Source organism: Scatophagus argus, chromosome 11, assembly GCF_020382885.2.
Source record: "Scatophagus argus isolate fScaArg1 chromosome 11, fScaArg1.pri, whole genome shotgun sequence".
Taxonomy (NCBI): Eukaryota; Metazoa; Chordata; class Actinopteri; family Scatophagidae; genus Scatophagus; species Scatophagus argus.
The window spans coordinates 18,498,375-18,515,043 of NC_058503.1; the positions used below are offsets into that span (position 1 = coordinate 18,498,375).

General features: G+C 42.9%; 1 protein-coding gene across 3 annotated transcripts in view; it reads left to right on the forward strand.

The window, feature by feature from the left end:
* The window catches only part of LOC124066928 (neuropilin-2-like), an 89,888-nt gene that overhangs the window by 32,484 nt on the left and 40,735 nt on the right, over positions 1 to 16,669 (forward strand). For all 3 annotated transcript variants that reach the window (XR_006844668.1, XM_046403797.1, XM_046403798.1), the window contains exons 4-8: positions 740 to 967; positions 3,347 to 3,502; positions 3,634 to 3,803; positions 7,425 to 7,580; positions 15,496 to 15,640. Coding sequence is in view for 2 of the 3 variants with exons in the window: in XM_046403797.1 (XP_046259753.1) it covers positions 740 to 967; positions 3,347 to 3,502; positions 3,634 to 3,803; positions 7,425 to 7,580; positions 15,496 to 15,640 (855 nt within the window). In the remaining variant the exon portion in view is untranslated. The remainder of the gene's footprint in view (positions 1 to 739; positions 968 to 3,346; positions 3,503 to 3,633; positions 3,804 to 7,424; positions 7,581 to 15,495; positions 15,641 to 16,669) is intronic.

Below are 16,669 nucleotides of genomic sequence, written 5' to 3' on the forward strand. Positions count from 1 at the left end.
CTTTTTCTGTTTCTCTCACACATCTTTCTCACTTACATGTCTTACATTTTCTCTTTATTGGTATTTCTTTTTCTTCTTCTCCTTCTTCTCTTTCTCGTTCTCTGTTTGTGTTCATTTGTTTCACTTGAAACCCTCCGTCTCCTTGTTAATGCTCAAAGGATAAGGTCTCCATAGGGGTGGAGGTTACATTTTTCCAAGAACTGCTGAAGTGTGCTTTAGGTTCGCGAGCAGAGGCGTCTTAGGTGTAGTTTACATATTTTAGTCTTGTTTCCAAGAAGGCCATTTTGAAGTTATGTCACTCCTGGGGTGAAAGTCTAGGATTCACATCTACATAAAGCTACTGTCTCTTAGTCCACAAGATACGTCTTCAACAGAATGTGCTCTAAATACTGGATATTTGTCTTCTAGATGTTGCCCAACAATCACTTTAACTGCATTTAAAGTAAATAATGTGGACTCAGAGTTTATTCCACATATCTAGATTTGTAGTCCAGAAAGCCAAGATAGCTATATTGAGAATTATTCAGCTTGCTGTGAGTTTGAAAGCACATTTGAGTGTCTGCCCACAATAAAGTAATTAGTCTGAAGTGTAATCACAGTCTATTGCCTTTTCTAAATCAATTTTGTGTTCACATTTTTCAGGGTTAATGAGTTGTACCTACTGCAAACTGCTATAAATATATATTTACCCTTTTCTATATGTCTGCTAATGTGCATTTTGTCTCTGTCTTCATCCCAGGCGCGGACTGTTCCCTTAACTTCACCAGTCCCTCAGGTCTCATCGAGTCCCCAGGCTTCCCCGACAAATACCCCCACAACCTGGAGTGCTCCTTTATCATCATTGTTCCCCCCAGCATGGATGTCACCCTCACCTTCCTCACCTTTGACTTGGAAAACGACCCCCTGCCAGGCGGAGACGGGGACTGCAAGTACGATTGGCTGGAAGTGTGGGACGGGCTCCCAGGAGGTGAGACACGGATCGATGGGATGTGTTTTTGTTTTCAGATCGTGATGATTGTGCGCAAGCGACTATGATGTTGCTGGTGGTGAAGTTCTGTTAGATATGTTGATGATGATGGTGATCTTTTCAGCCATTTTATGAGTCAATACACGAAGCAAAGCTAACATGGTGTGTTTCTGCCCTGCCTACATCATTATTGACTGAGGTGGAGTAGCAGCTATTTTAGTAGCTATGCGTTGGTAGATGAAAGCTATGCTTACAGGCAGGATGTTGGCATCTACTGTGGAGAAACAACATAACTTTTCAAGGGGAAAATAAAACTGGAGTTGCTGAGAGGAGGGAGAAAAGAGGGAAGGTGAGAGGAGGAGCGGTGGAGGGTTAGGATATTTCTGGTCTAGCTTCTAGGACGACTGGAAGAGTTTGGAAGGCCAAATCCAAGGCACAAAGACCTTGGATCCAGTTTCAAGAGATGGAAGAGTTAGAGAGAAAAAGAAGACTGGAAGGGCATTGAAAGTTCTTCTACCACTGGGAAGACTTGAACAAAGGAAGGAGATGTTGGGATGAAAAAATGAGGGCCAGAAGACCTCTGGCCTGCCTTTATGAAGAGGACTTGGACAAAGGAGATGGAGGATTTGAAGCGAATTCAGCAAGCGAGACTGAAGAAGACAGGAAGGAAGATTTGACTTAGAAAATAATTTGTTTGACTGTTTCATTTTTGCTTTTGGTAATTGTATTTGTATAACACATACCATCCGTTGTTTTTACTTCTACAAACTGAACAAATTAAGTGGAGACATTTTTAAATGGTTGCTCCCTAAACCTTTAAAGGCACTTAGAAGTCACTCAGCAAAGGCTGAACAGCTTTAGTAACAAAGAAAACAATAGTGCTTTTGTTCTCATGAATAACTTTACTATAAATATGAACTTAGCCTGAGGTGGAAAGAAAAGTCAAAGAGATGGTGCAAAGACAAGAGGGCGGATAAAAGGACCTTTATTCCTTTTCAGGGGATTAAATGTAAAATGAGATATGTTAAGCAAAGTTGAGAGTAGAAAATGAAGATGACCAGAAAGTCAAAAAGAGAGGAATAGACAAGAATGAAAGGATGAAAGGTTTCTGCTCTGAGATGGAAATGGGCTACAAGAGGGATAGCAGGACAGTGGGCGGAGGTTGAAAGGGAAGGAAATGTAAAGGATTCAGAGGTGAAGGACTCGGTTTCTCCTTTTGCAGGAGTGCAGAGTTCTACACAGGAAGAGGGGATAAGAAAAAAGACAGACAGACGGAGAGAATGATATTGGAAGAAGGGAGGGGAAGTTGATAGAGGAAGAGCTGTCCTAAAAATGGTGTTGCTATCGTTGTGTATCTAGGTCTGTGTTACCACATATGTGTTTGCTGGGGTCAGGCAAAGGACAAACGTGCCTTCTGTCAGCTTTCTGTCCTGCTGAGATTAAATCCAAAAACACAGAAAGTGAAAGAGATACAAAACTAATTTTGTCAGTAAGCAAGAAACATTAAATATTAAATCCCCCAAAAAATCTATTAAATTTGTTCGACCAGGATTTTATATAAATGTGGCTCATTATTCATGGATTTCATTTTTGAATTTGAGATTCTCTTCTCTTCTCTCTTTTTTTTTCCTCACTGCCATCAAAAAAAGAGTTATTACCATTATTTGCTCAAGAGCCTTATTTCGAATATCCACCCTTTCCAAAAGGGAAGGAAAAAATCAATAGCATTGATCGATTGCCGGCTGTTTTCTCATCTTCCTCCTCCTCCTCCTCCACAAACCTTCTCCTGTGTGTATCTGTAAGTGTGAGAGAGGAGTCAGGGAGTAGCAGGATGAATCTACTATCTGTGCATACACACACAGACACACACACACACACACACACACACACACCCCGAGGCTCTAAATCACACTCATCTGTTTGTGTTGACATATACAAGTTGTGGTATTAGAGAAGAAAAAGAAGAAGACAGTAGAGGAATCACTTAGATCCTCTGATTTACACACACGTATTTATAGTAGTACACATTGTAAAACAATGTCCAGTCCAGAGATAGAGCTGAAGAGCTAATCGATGAATGGAGAAGAGGTGACGACATGAGAGGGCAAAGTGTTGAGCAGATGTTAGTGGATGATGGAGGGATGGAGATAATGAAAGAAAGCGAGAAACAATGCCAGTACTAAAGGATAAGGACAAGCACGTGTGAGGATTGTGGGGTCGATAAAGGGATGAAACACTAATAAACCATCTTGACATCTGGATGAGTGAGATCCTTTTAACGGCTTGTGCAGCCAACACAGTCTGAGTGTCATGTCATGAGTGAAACCAGCAAATAACTTTAAAGATGTTCCTGGCTAATTAAACACTTCTAACTGACAGTGGGCCCACTGATTGGTCGATACTGTGGGACCAGGGTGCCTCCAGAGATCCAATCATCTACTGGGATTCTCTCTCTGTCGTTCCACACCGACATGGCTGTGGCTAAAGATGGTTTCTCAGCTCGATACAACATGACACACAAGGAAGTCAGCGAGAGTAAGTTTATGTTGTGTGTGTGTGTTTTTTTTAAATTTACTTTAATGTTTGTTTTTTTGTTTTTTTTTTTAAAGTCACAGTATTGGTCTAAATCTCCTCCTCTCCTCCCCCTCCTCCTGTTTCAATTGTAGCTTTCCACTGTAGTAATGCATTCGGGATGGAGTCAGGAAAGATCACGGATGACCAGATCACAGCCTCGTCAAGTTTCTACGATGAACGCTGGCTGCCACGACAGGCCCGACTCAATTACAATGACAACGGATGGACGCCCAATGAAGACAGCAACAGGGAGTACATACAGGTGAGAGTTTGACCTCGCCAGCAGTTTAGAAATGTGCAGCTGTGACAGAAAACAAAGTAGGATGGCTGCACAAACCCTGAATGAGAGCTGAGCAGAAACACTAAACGATGAACAGATGTAAGAAGTTTAACTCTTCTCTTAAGCTCTGTTAAAAGGTGAGATGAATCAACCGTTTAGAAATGCATTTACACAATACAATTAATTTGCAACAGCAAAGACTGTCTGAAGAAAACATTGGTTGACTGGACTACCGCACATGTTGAGGAAATGTTAATGTGTCAAGCAAGTCACAAAACTTTGACTCTGAACACATCAGTAAAGTGTTCATTTATAACATATTTCATTTGTTTTCTCCCAAAAAATCCAATCTTGCATTATAACTTCCTCTTGTGTGAGAACATTACTATATTTAGGCCCTAGCAGCACAGATGGGACTCAGTATGACAGTCCTGGACTTTGTTGTTTGTCGCCACAATGTAATTGGGAAAACAATTCTGTAATAAATAAGCATAATTTTAGGAGGCACAGCACATCATCAAAAGCTTGTTAAACTTAATAAAGTTTTGGGAGTTCATTTTTTTTATTTTTCATCAGGATGTGTTAGTAATCCAAGATCTAAATCCTGAAATGTTATCCTTGAAAAAGTTTACCCTGCCCAAACTAAAAACAGATTACACTGGTATTTTAATGCCTTTTTTTTTCTTGTGTTGACATGTCACACATTATAACTCCACCACGACTATATATGTGTCGCATGTGGGAGAGAGTGCAAGTGGGAGGTGTAGTGATGTCAAGGTTTAGCAGCTAGATGCCTGGGTAAGGCATTGTTTCCTGTATTCTGTCACAGCGCCAGCTTTGTCCCATCCCTGTGCCTGAGCCTGAGTTATGAGTCTGTCTGGGTGAGAGGAGGGGAGGTTCACTCACCCTTTGGAGAGAGATGAATCAAGTTAGGCACTGCTAGGCAGTCTTCAGCGATACGCCTGCCATAAACAACAGATCATCTTTTTGGGTGTCACCTTCCTGTAGGCTTGCAAAGGTCTTCCTTTAAACTTTTTTTGAAATAGGCGTTGAAGACGAGTGTAGTTTTACTCCCTCCTGTACCAAATGTCAGATGTAGATTTCTGTATTTGGTAGAGTTTTAAAAGCAAGTTTCAAGGGCCAGAAACTCATCGTCCTCGAAAACGATTCCCAAAGCTCAGTTCTAAGATTTCCTGACTAAAACTCTCACTGCACCATCACACCCCAAAAATCATGCAAGATAAAGGCTCGCTTTGTACAGATAACATCTTCTGTCTTCTTAAAACCCTGTGATTAGATGTGACTCTAAGGTGTGATCCTTCAAAAAAACGGTCAAAAACCCTCAGTCAACTTTGAAAGGAACTACTGTGGGATTGGTCTTTTGCTCTAACAGACAAGAACCAGGCGAGCACCTCATCTTTTCATTTGTAGAGCCAGTCACACAACCACAGATAGTGCAGACAGATGTGGAATAGAAGCGCTAGTTCTGGTTGTCAGGGCTCCACTGTGGCCAAACTCTGGGCTAACAAACACAGGAAGAGGCTGTGACCAAGAAACAGCACTTCCTGCCTGCCGCACGTCAGCTGCAGCTGATAGCTCACTCCGTCCGACTCACTCTCTTAGCTGCTATTGGAGAATAAAAGGTGAATCACTTGAAAGATTCTCAGGATTTTTTTAATGATTTCCCTGTGCCAAGTACCCCTGATTAGGATTTTATGACACATCAGATCCATACATAAAAGTGAGTGGCTAACAATGAAGCTCCTGCTTCTCTCAGGTTGTCTTTCTGTCTCCCGCTTTGGTCACCAGTGTTGTGGTTGAGTCGCTGCGTTCCACAGAGGCTCTCAGCTGTTCCCCTGCGTTAACACCTAGCATAGAGCAAGGCCTCTGTGTGTGTGTGTGTGTGTGTGTGTGTGTGTGTGTGTGTGTGCAACCTCCTGTCTTGACAAGCAGCTGTCATAAATGCCAACATGCCTGTCCTTCTTGCATCTTGCACCCTGTGGTTTCTTATAACAGAGTGTGTTTGTGTGTGTGTGTGTGTGTGTGCACTACCCATGCAGCTCAGGCATGTATGTGTTGCCATGTTGGCTCAAGAGCCACGTGTGTGGTTTAAATCACTCTCGAGGGCACTTTCTCCAGTGTGGACTATGTTCTGTTCTGTTCTGTTCTATTCCATTCCATTCTGCAATGGTCTGTTCCACTGAGGTGTGGTGCAGATTGATGATGTGAGCTCTGGTGGCTCTGTTATTCTAACAACTCTGTGATTGATGAGAAGCCTTCCCTGAGAAGGCTCACTTACCATCTCTCTCTCTCTCTCTCTCTCTCTCTCTCTCTCTTTCTCATCTCCTTGCTCGTCACCCCCTCCTCTTCTCATCCATTCGTCTCCTCAGTTCCGGACTATCGATTAGTTGTCTTGGTGGATCTCTGTCTGGCCCTAAGCATGCAGGTGCCGGTGTATGTATGTGTGTGTGTGTGTGCATGTGCGTGTGTGTGTTGGTAGTAATCTGAAACACCTGTCTCTCTGACAGATAACAAACGCAGCATTTTACCTCCCTCAGTGTTTTGTACTATGCCCCAGTGGGATGCACAGCACACACAGGAAGTTTTGATTAATCTACAGGTTTCAGCAGCTCCAGTGGGGGTGAATAAATGTTATAACCTACAGTAGAACCCTTTTCATCTTCTGGTCTTTATTTTCTGGCAGCTTCTTTTTGTTTCTATTCTCTATTCTTTTCCTTATGCAACCTTGTTTTGTAAAGTAGATGGTAGGATCTCCAATCACTGCCCCAACAAAGCAGAGAATGTAAATCATGTAAATAGAAAAGGGCTTAAAAATAGCTGGAGGCGTACTGTATACCTGGTAAGGAACTGTAAAAGTAACTACTATAATCATCACAAAAATCAGAGAGAACAGACATTTTGATAGGCCCATCTTTTTAGTGGACGACAAAGCTGATTATTATTCTTTACATTAGTTAACACTTGATCACAGGTTTTGTTCAAACCTGCAGTTCTCAATATTTGGTCCATTGGAGCTCAACAGTTCTGTGTTCAGCACAAATTGAGAGAATCTATCAAAATATATTTTTTGTTGTGATTTAGAGAGCTACGTTGTTCTGCTTGATGTACTCATTTTGGGCACTGTGGAGCAAAAGAAATGTCTACTTTAGGGACCTTGAGATGAAGGAGTCTGAAGCCTGAATGCTCGTATAATGCAACACAGCTAGCGGCATGCCAGACACGTCGTGTAGCATCCACAACCAGGATGGGGAGGTGATTATGGCTATTGTATGGGAGGAAATTAAAATGAGCCCCAGGTCATTACTATCGATCTGTGAGGAGAGAGACACCGAGAGGTGAGAGAGAGAAAGGAGATGAAAGGAGAGTGGTGAAGGTGAGAGATGGATGCTGATAAGTTCAGGTGTAAGTGTGTGTGTCTATCCTTAACCAGTTCAATGCCATTTTGTTAGGTGAATGGCTTGGGTTTTGGGGTAATGTTAGAAATAAGATTAAATCCAGACCAGAAAAGGCTCAGGAATTTGATTGGGATTTCAGTGTGTAAGATGACTATGATTTATTTTATTTTTTTTCCCCTGCCAACAGGTGGACCTCCATACTTTAAAAGTGCTTACGGGCATTGCTACCCAAGGCGCCATTTCAAAGGAAACTCAGAGGGCTTACCATGTCTCAACCTTCAAGCTGGAGGTCAGCACCAATGGGGAGGACTGGATGGTCTACAGACATGGCAAGAATCATAAGGTAGGCTTGCATTCATGCTCAAACACACATAGCCCTGCCATGGGATCCACCGCAAAGTATTCAGGGCAACTGGGGAAAGTCTGGATGCTCTTAAGTGACACACATGCCTCAACATGCACACATGGAGGAAGAAAAATATGAGACGGAATATATGCAGCAAGGGCTGACCACAAGCCCGAAACTTAACCGGTCCCTGCAATTACCGCCTTTCCACCGCCGTTCAGTTGGCTTCATTTAAGGGTTTACGACCAAGCCAGAATCAGCACACGTCTCCAAGCTCCAAGTGATACCTTACATCACTGAGTGCAGCCACAGTTAGACTGCACAGTCTGCTTTTCACATCCCATCTGGTTTCTGTTACTTACTGGTCACAGTTCTACCGAATGCTGACCTGGTTGGACATGAGCTGAGCTGTCAGAGGTGTTCAAGCACGATGAATCATCAGTGAGTGTGCTGCAGTCTGGGGTTGCTGGGTAGAAATGAAGCAGACAGTGCTGAGGGTCTTTAAAATGGTTGCCACTGCAATTATGGTAGAGGAGTGTTCCAGTGGCGGCGGCTGTTTTTCTCATCACAGCCATTCTCCCTCTGCTATAGCGGTCACATGTGTTTGTTCTGTGGTCTGATGCCACATCTAGCTTTATGCTATAAACCCCTCCTTCATGAACAGTAATGCACACGCACATGCACACACACACACACACACACACACTCAGTGATGCATACATCCAAATACTGAGGGAGAAATGGGAGATCCAGTCTAACCATCTGGGGTTCCTCTGTGGTTTGCAGATCCCATAAGGCTTATAGGTATAGCGAACTCCCAGAGAAGTGATTGATGGATAAAACACAGGGAGTTGTGGAGGAAAAATGGAAGATAAATAAATAAACTGAGGTGTGATGTACAGCAGGAAGTAAAGTGAAGTGTAAAGTAAGATTTTTTAACCAGGTTTAAGGCTATTAAGCTTAGTCGACGGATAAGAAAAATAGGAAGATAATCATTCTGGGAAGTTAATTCGTCCAAGTATGTGAAGTAAATCCACCACTTTTTAATAACTCATTCAAATCATTCAACTAATCTATCAATCGGTTCACTATTCAGTTGTGTTCAGATGTTCTGCACACGGCAGGCCATGAAACAACAAAAATCCAGTAAGTAAAATGGGTTAATAATGATGTTTTGGGGTTAGTTGTTGGTGTCACCAGCCTTAATCCCCCTTGATTCCCACATAACCCTTGAAAGCTGCTTCAGAGCTCAATGCCTAGGGAGACACAGAGGGGTGTGTGTGTGTGTGTGTGTTGTGTGTGTGTGTCTTTAAAGAGGAGGGTTTTAGAATAAATCAGCAGCAGCTTCTGAATATCCCTCCCTTGTCTTTCACATGCACACACATACACACACACGCACACACATATGCACAACCTGAAACCAACTGATTAGGGTCTTTTGAGCTATTTGGCCCCCTGGTGAGTCAGTCTGCGCAGTAATCTAATGGTTCAGTGAGGGGTCGCCATCCTCTGCATTTGATCGGCTACTGTATAGCAATCACGCAAGAGGAACCAGAATGGATTTGCGAGACCTGGAAAAAAAAAATGGATTGAGGGATGGTCATTTATCTGATGATGAACTGATGGTGTCAGCATCTCGGAGCCGCGTGTCTGTCCTTCTCAGCTGACATAACCTCAGGCGGCCAGTCAGCATCGGCCTTGGCATCCCAACTGCCTCTGTTAACATTTGGGGTGATCGCGTGTGTTTTATGTTTGAGAGACATGGATATAAATCACTGAACAGCTATGGCCATGGAGATCTTTTCAAGTGTTTTATAGTTTGGGTTTGTAAAATGCTGTGTCTGCATTCACAGGATAATTCAAGGAAGTTTTTATATATATATATATATATATATATAACAGAGCAGATCCTAGATCTGGAGTTCATGAAGGGATCATTTGTAAGCATGCAATGTCTTTCTTTTTCTGAATTTAAATTTACAAGAAAGCCACCTGGAATTATTTATTTATGGTTTTCGTTAAAGACAAAGTCATTTTTTCCACCTATTCAAGGGATCCATGAGTGCCTCAACTCCTTTTCTGTTAAAGTTGTTGATCTGTCCATTTATGCATCCATCTCTCACTTGACATTTTCATTCACTCAGGCCTCCTCTCAAAATCTCTTCATCCATCCTCCTCCCTCCCTCCCTGTCTACACACTCGCTCTCTTCACATCTTCATTCACCTTATCCTTCAACTGTTTTCCACCTCTCCTCCTTTGCCTCCCTCGACACTCAATCATTTGTTCTCCATCCCACCATATGTTTCTGAGAAAGTCGTCGTGATTTAGGGAGACACGTTTATGCTGCTAGGACAAATGACTTTCTGTGCTTGGCTGTAGCGACGGTTTGGTGTGTGTGTGTGTTAATCTGGAAGAATTATTGAATTAGTGTTTTATGAGAAAGAGACATTAAAGGAGGACAAAAAAATAATGGGAGCCACATGTATAGAAAGAAAGGAAAAGTATGAGTTTAATATACAGTCTGTGCTCATAGGAACACGTACAACACAATTACGTGTCCACATAACAGCACAGACATGCATAAATACCTGCATGCATGTGCACAAATTTGCAACCTCTGCCTTGTATGTTAGCATTTATCTCAGATGAGCAAGTCTTAATAAAGCGGCCACTGTGCACGCAGACACACACACACACTCACACACACTCTGGTTTTAAACATCTGGGAGCCGGCCTATGGGGGTGGTGCCACTGTCACACAACATCGTGATGATTTGTGTGATCTGTAATGCATTTGATAATGTCATTAAAGGTCTGCTGTGAACCAGATGGCGCATATGGAATACATGTAAACTTGCAGAAACAATTTGGAGTGAAGGAGACATAACGTTCACACAGCATTTGCATCGTACTGACATTCTCACAAACGACATACAGGCAAGAATACCAGGCAAGTCAGATTGTTTTAGGTGTCATCACTGCACAAACAATATTCTGTCCTGTTTATATGCTGGAATTGCATTTTAAGCTTTTTTTTTTCTTTTCTTTGTTTTTTTTAATCCTCTGTATTCCTCTGTTCCTGTTTTTGCTGTACGGCAGCCAGTTTTCATATCCCCTCTCGATCGTCAGGTCATGTCAGAGCATTTGACTGCTCATGTGCACTTGCATTATACAAAAACAGAACAAGAAATAATGAAACTGTGAGTATAACCTCAACTATTCTTTGATTCGGTGCACAAAATTAGCCGCGGGTACTGGTTATAGGAGGTTGCCCACTTGATGAGAGAGAAGCAGTGATTTTCAAAGATCTGAGGTCTCCATTTGAGAAATGATGTTGTTTCAGTTTGAGTCTTCGTCTGGAGGAGTCTGAGACCTTTTGCTGCGAGAGGTACATTTAAGCTCAACATGGTACAAATGTCATTACGTAGCCCTCCTGAATTGCTGCAGGCAGAGCTGTCTGTGGCCATTACAACACTGGACCTCAGCCAAGACCAAAACCTCCTATTCCCACCTTAATCTGTGGGAGGGAGGATGGATGGAGGGAGAGGAGGGTGTAGGAAGGAGACGTGGGTGGAATGAGAGGGAGGGAGAGGAACTGTGATGAGAGGAAAGTTTTGGAAAAGTTGAAAAAAAAAATTAGCAAAGAGAGAAAGAAGTACAGCAAGAGAGAAAGAAAACACAAGCAAAAGGTCAACCAGTCAAGCATTGAATTGATAGAGAGAAGAGAAACTGACTTGTGCAGAGGGAGGAAGAGAGGTGGAAACCAAAGGGAGAAAGGCGAGGTTCACAGGGGAACACGTGAGTGAAGGAAAGAGGCAGGGGGGGTGAGAAGAAGTGTTCGCAGGGGAACCACGGAGCAAAGGAAAGAGGGATGGATGGATGAACAGAGGCACAGAGGAGAGAGGAGGAATAATGAGAATAGCAGACAAGGGTGTTGACCACAAATCCCTCTTGATAGAACAGAGGTCTCAGCAACACAGCCTGGAAGGATGTCAGGAGAGGGGAAATTAAATAAAATGACAGAGTAGATGGAGGAGGGCGGGGCGAAGCGAGGTGAGGGAAAGGCAGCAGGGAGGGTGAGGTCAAAGGTGGGAGGGAGAAAAGAGTTTGTGACAAATGAAGAAAGAAAAGCTGGGAGAAAATGAGAGCAAAGGGACAAACAGGGTTATTATGAGGACGCCACGTGTCATTTGGTTTGTGAGATTTGCGGACTGAACAGTCACACTGACCGGGATTCGGTTGTCAAAGATGGGCTACCTCTCCAAAGTCTTTTTGTGTGTGTGTGTGTGTGTGTCCTTGTGTGATGAAATTAGAGGAGATGGGCTGGTGTTTTACTATTTTATAACTTTATACACACACAGTGACACACAGCACGGACATTTGAATAATTCAACATGTCTGTGCTGGTCTTCAGTGGCTGACTGGCACACACACACACACACACACACACCTTTTCTTTCCCATGAGGTGAACACATTCCTTTTATCCTGTCCTGTAGCTACACTCCTTCGTCTCCTTCTGACTACAAACCAGAAGCAGCTACACAATGTGTGTCCTGTTGCCCCTCACACTATCGTTACCCAGCAGATAAGGTGTGTGTAAACGAAGCAGAAAACAGCATTCGCTCCACGTCTGTCACCTCTGACCCTCACTGAAAGTATTGTTTCAACCTGGAAGATTTCTCTTACTTGCAATTGTTCTGAGAGTATTAGTGTTAAAGGAAATTTCTTTTTGTTTATTCTGTCTTTTATGTATGCATGTGCGTGTGAGATTGTGTGTGTTTGTGAGTCCGTCTGTGTGTGTTTTGTGCAGGTTTGTCAATGGTCTGATATTTCCACCTGTGTTCAGAGACAAGGCAAGCCGACACCGGGAGCGCTTGAGCGAACAGACTTTACATCTTCCTCTGTGTCTCTCTCTTTCACACGCACACACACACACACACACACACACATGATAACCTGAGCCAGGCTGCAAGTGTAGTCCATTAGCTGATTGTTGCAGGAGCCTTTTAGAAAGAGACCGTTAAGTGAGCATCATTTAAAAAATTACAGACTGTATGAGCTGTAGCCGCTGCAGGATGTAGGTTTACCTTTCAGTACTGTCTGTTCAGCACACATTTACAAATAGGTTACACACATATAATCACTTACTGTGAGTGATAAGAGTAAGCAAAGAGGTTAAAACCAAAGATAAAGTCACACAGTAGCTTAAAAAATGCCCTATGCTCTATAATAGATAGAAAAACACATCTAATTTTTGACAGTGCGGTCAGCTTAGGAGTCTCTCGTCCATGAACAGATACAAACCCACACCAACATATAGTTACTTATTCAAAGAGCTGGTAAAGTACAGTAATGAGTTTAGACATTCATATACACACACTCACATATACTCACATGTACACACACAGAAAAACACGTACATACAAGCATGTGTTACTGGCTGAGGAAATGTTTCAGTGTGCACCATGGGAAATCAGAAAACACCCGCAAGCCTCCAGCCCCTTAGAGTGAGACTTCATAATTACAGTCTTTCACAGTCTTACACACACACACACACTTGTAATTACAGCCTGCTCCTACAATCCCATTAAGTCTTTTGGGGCCTTTCGGCATTTTTCCATCATTTAACTGGTCACAGTTTCTGGCATTAAGGCCATTGTAAGGGCATGAGTTCAGTGGGTCTTACTTTGTATTGTGGACCCAGTGGGTCATGGGTTCAATTCCCTGCTGGGATTGTAACCTGCTCCTGTTCCTGCAAGTCAGAAACCCCTTTCATCCATATTTTGTCACCCCTGATGGATCCTGCCGTTGAATTGATTTAGAACAGGAGAAAAATAGTGAATTGACACACACATGCGCACACACACACACAAAAGTAAAGTGAACATCTATAAATGAGTACCCAAGCAAGTAATTGCAAGGCCTTTGGCGCTGCTGAATGAGGTTTACATCTCTGTAATAAACACACTGTGTTGTGTCTCAGCACTGATGTAACATAAGAGAAAGACAGTTAGAGACAAAGAGGGAAAACAGCCTTTGAGGTTCCCTAATGAAACAACAGAAAAGATTTTCAGATGTTTTTTTTTTCTTCTTAAAATTAAGGCAGAATATCCCTTTATATGGCCTTGAGAGAGAGAGAGAGAGTGAGTGAGAGGGAGGGAAGATAGAGATGTTGAATAAGAAGACAGAACAGAGGAGAGAAAGTGAAACGGTATCGAGAAGAGCAGAAGCCCAGCTGTGTTCTCCTGTGGAGAGCCAGCAGAGATGACAGCCGTAGACGGAGAGAGACATGACACTGTCAGATAGACAGAGATATAAAGTCTCGGTGTCAAGAGACAAAGAGAGTGCTTCTGGCCATGTGCGCTTGCATTCAATATCCTTTTTATCTGTAATTGTGTGTGTGTGTGTTTTCAGAAGAAATCACTTTGTGTGTGTTGTGTGTGCACATGGTGGAGAGTGTGGGAGCTCAGAGGGCTTTTTGTGAAACACTGGAGTGTGTGTGTGTGTGTGTGTGTGTGTCACAGTTGCGTCTGGAAGGAGAATGTTTGTGTGTTGTCTGTGCATTGGGGGGCGACAGCCTGTTTTTGTTAGCTCTCTGTGCTTGAAGGAGTAAAGATTATGTTTTCCTGTGTGTGTGCGTGTGTGTGTGGTTAAGTCAAGAGGACGTGAGAAGAGGATGCTCTCCCACATACTTGCACACTTTGATTTATTACACACTGCATGCCCTCAGGTTGTGTGTGTGAGTGTGTTAGAAAACCTTTGCTCTAGTTTCGTCCTTTGTGAACATAATATACGTATATTCAGTGTGTGCGTGTGTGTATGTGTATTAATGTGCCGGCATTAATGTACATAAGAAGAGAAAGATTAATCTGTTCTGTTTTAGCTTTTATGAAAAAGTTTTGCCATTGCAGTTCTGTACATGCATGGTTTAAACAAACATGCTGGCTCTTTGCACTTGACTTATGTTTTTATGCTAAGCTAGGCTAAACACATACTGACTGTAGCTCCAGATGTATCATCCTATCCTGTCATTCTCAAAGCGATGAACTGTTCTCTAAAGGGTCATATTGTCCGACTAAGTGGAATTTACAAATACGGATGATTTGGGGTTTAGTTTGGCCAAGTTTTGTAATAACAGCTACTTAAACTTAACTGCCAAAACTTGCCTGTAATGGAGGCAAACATCATTTTGTTTGTCGAACAAACTGCACAGAGCATGACTAACGTATGAGTGTACAGCCGTGCTAGTGGCTCTGTGAGGCTGCTCTGTGGCACAGCGGTAGTAATGGACAAATTAAAATTATGACCTGATGAAGGCCCAGTAAAGGGAAACACAAATTACATTTCATCCAGAGGCGGATGTGAATGTCCTTACCAGATTTCATAGCAATACTTCCAGCTGTGGAGACATTTGACTCAAACCCTGAGTGTGAACCTCAGGGTGGCATTAGAAGAAATGTAAGGGGAACTTTTCCTCTGGTGGGATGTGGATCACCAAAGTCATTAGGAGTCATCATCTGGGAACCAGCGGAGGGTAGGAAATGCACGCAGTAGTTGTTGAAATATTCGAGAGCAGACTGACCAAAAGCCGACTTAGTGTGACTAAAATTCCAACATGAACTACTGCAGGTTAATAAGCTTAGTCCACTGTCTTCAACTTTTTTCACTGAAAGCTATGTCAAAAGCCTTGATATACATACTGTATATCAAAGCAAAACAAATTTCAATCCTTTATGACCCTGAGACCTTTGTTGATCAAGAGGATCCTTGTCCAGTCTGTGCCTTTGTGTTGTCATGACGTGTCCTGAACAAGACCCAGAACTCCATCACTCTTCTTTTTGTCTATCCTCTGGAGGGTAACTAGATGAAAGACAACAGTTAATGGAGTGGTATCTGTTCTTCTCCACAGGTTTTCCATGCCAATTCTGATGCCACGGAGGTGGTTCTCAATCGGATCCCGCAGCCGGTCCTGGCCCGCTTCGTACGAATCCGACCTCAGACGTGGAAGAACGGCATTTCACTGCGGTTCGAGCTTTACGGCTGTCAGATTACGGGTAAGAAAGATGAAGTGTGTTCTGACTTTCTCAGACTTTTTCTGGCCCAGCTCCTCATGGGACCCACTCATGTGAAACACCATGGTGGTCTTGCCAAATTTTATACCAGTGATATACTGGCTTTTACGCCAGGTCAGAGGGTCAGTCACAGCATAAATAATTCCCATAGAAAACATCGGGGGGAAGAACATGCAAATGTGATGTTTTTTTCTCTTCAATTATATCACTTAAAGATAAATAATTCCTTAATTTCTCCACCGAGCACTTCTATTCATACTTTTCTTTCTCTCATCTCATCTCTCGCTCTGTCTTTCTCATGCACACAACACACCCACTCTCGTGTACACTCACACTCTTGCCGTCGCTCTTTCATATACATATCCTCCCTCTCCGTCTCCCACTCTGTCTCCCACACACACACACACACACACACACACACACACACACACACACACACACACACACACACACACACACACACACACAAAGAAACACACTCAGTCCTAATAGAATAATACTAGAGTGTGATGTGTGGGTGATAACATCAGAGAGTAACAGGCTCTCAGCTTTCATCTGCAGCCCTGGCAAACAAACACGATTTCAACCAGCATAATCAGCTCAATACTATAAATAGATAAAACTTAATTAGACTGTCTGTGTTTGTGTGTCTGTCTGTGTGTTGGTAAATGGTAAAAAGAGAGAGGGTTTCAATCCATTTGAGTGTGTGTGTGTGTGTGTGTGTGCGCGCGCGTCCCATCTCTACCGTATCATTATTAGGTTAAGGCCTCTCTCTGCTGCTATCGGAGTGGCCATTGAGAGGGACAGATACGCTCTTATCTAGGAGGGCTATTTCAGCACCCACACAAATCACAGTCACACCAAAACAATATGATACGGCTTGTGTGTGTGTCCCTTTGTGTTTGTGTGTATGACAGAGAGAGAGAGAGAGAGAGGAGGAGACACACGGATGTGGCATATATCAGGTATCTTTGGCTGTGCTCGTCTGCCGGTTGCCTATTTTTTACCCTG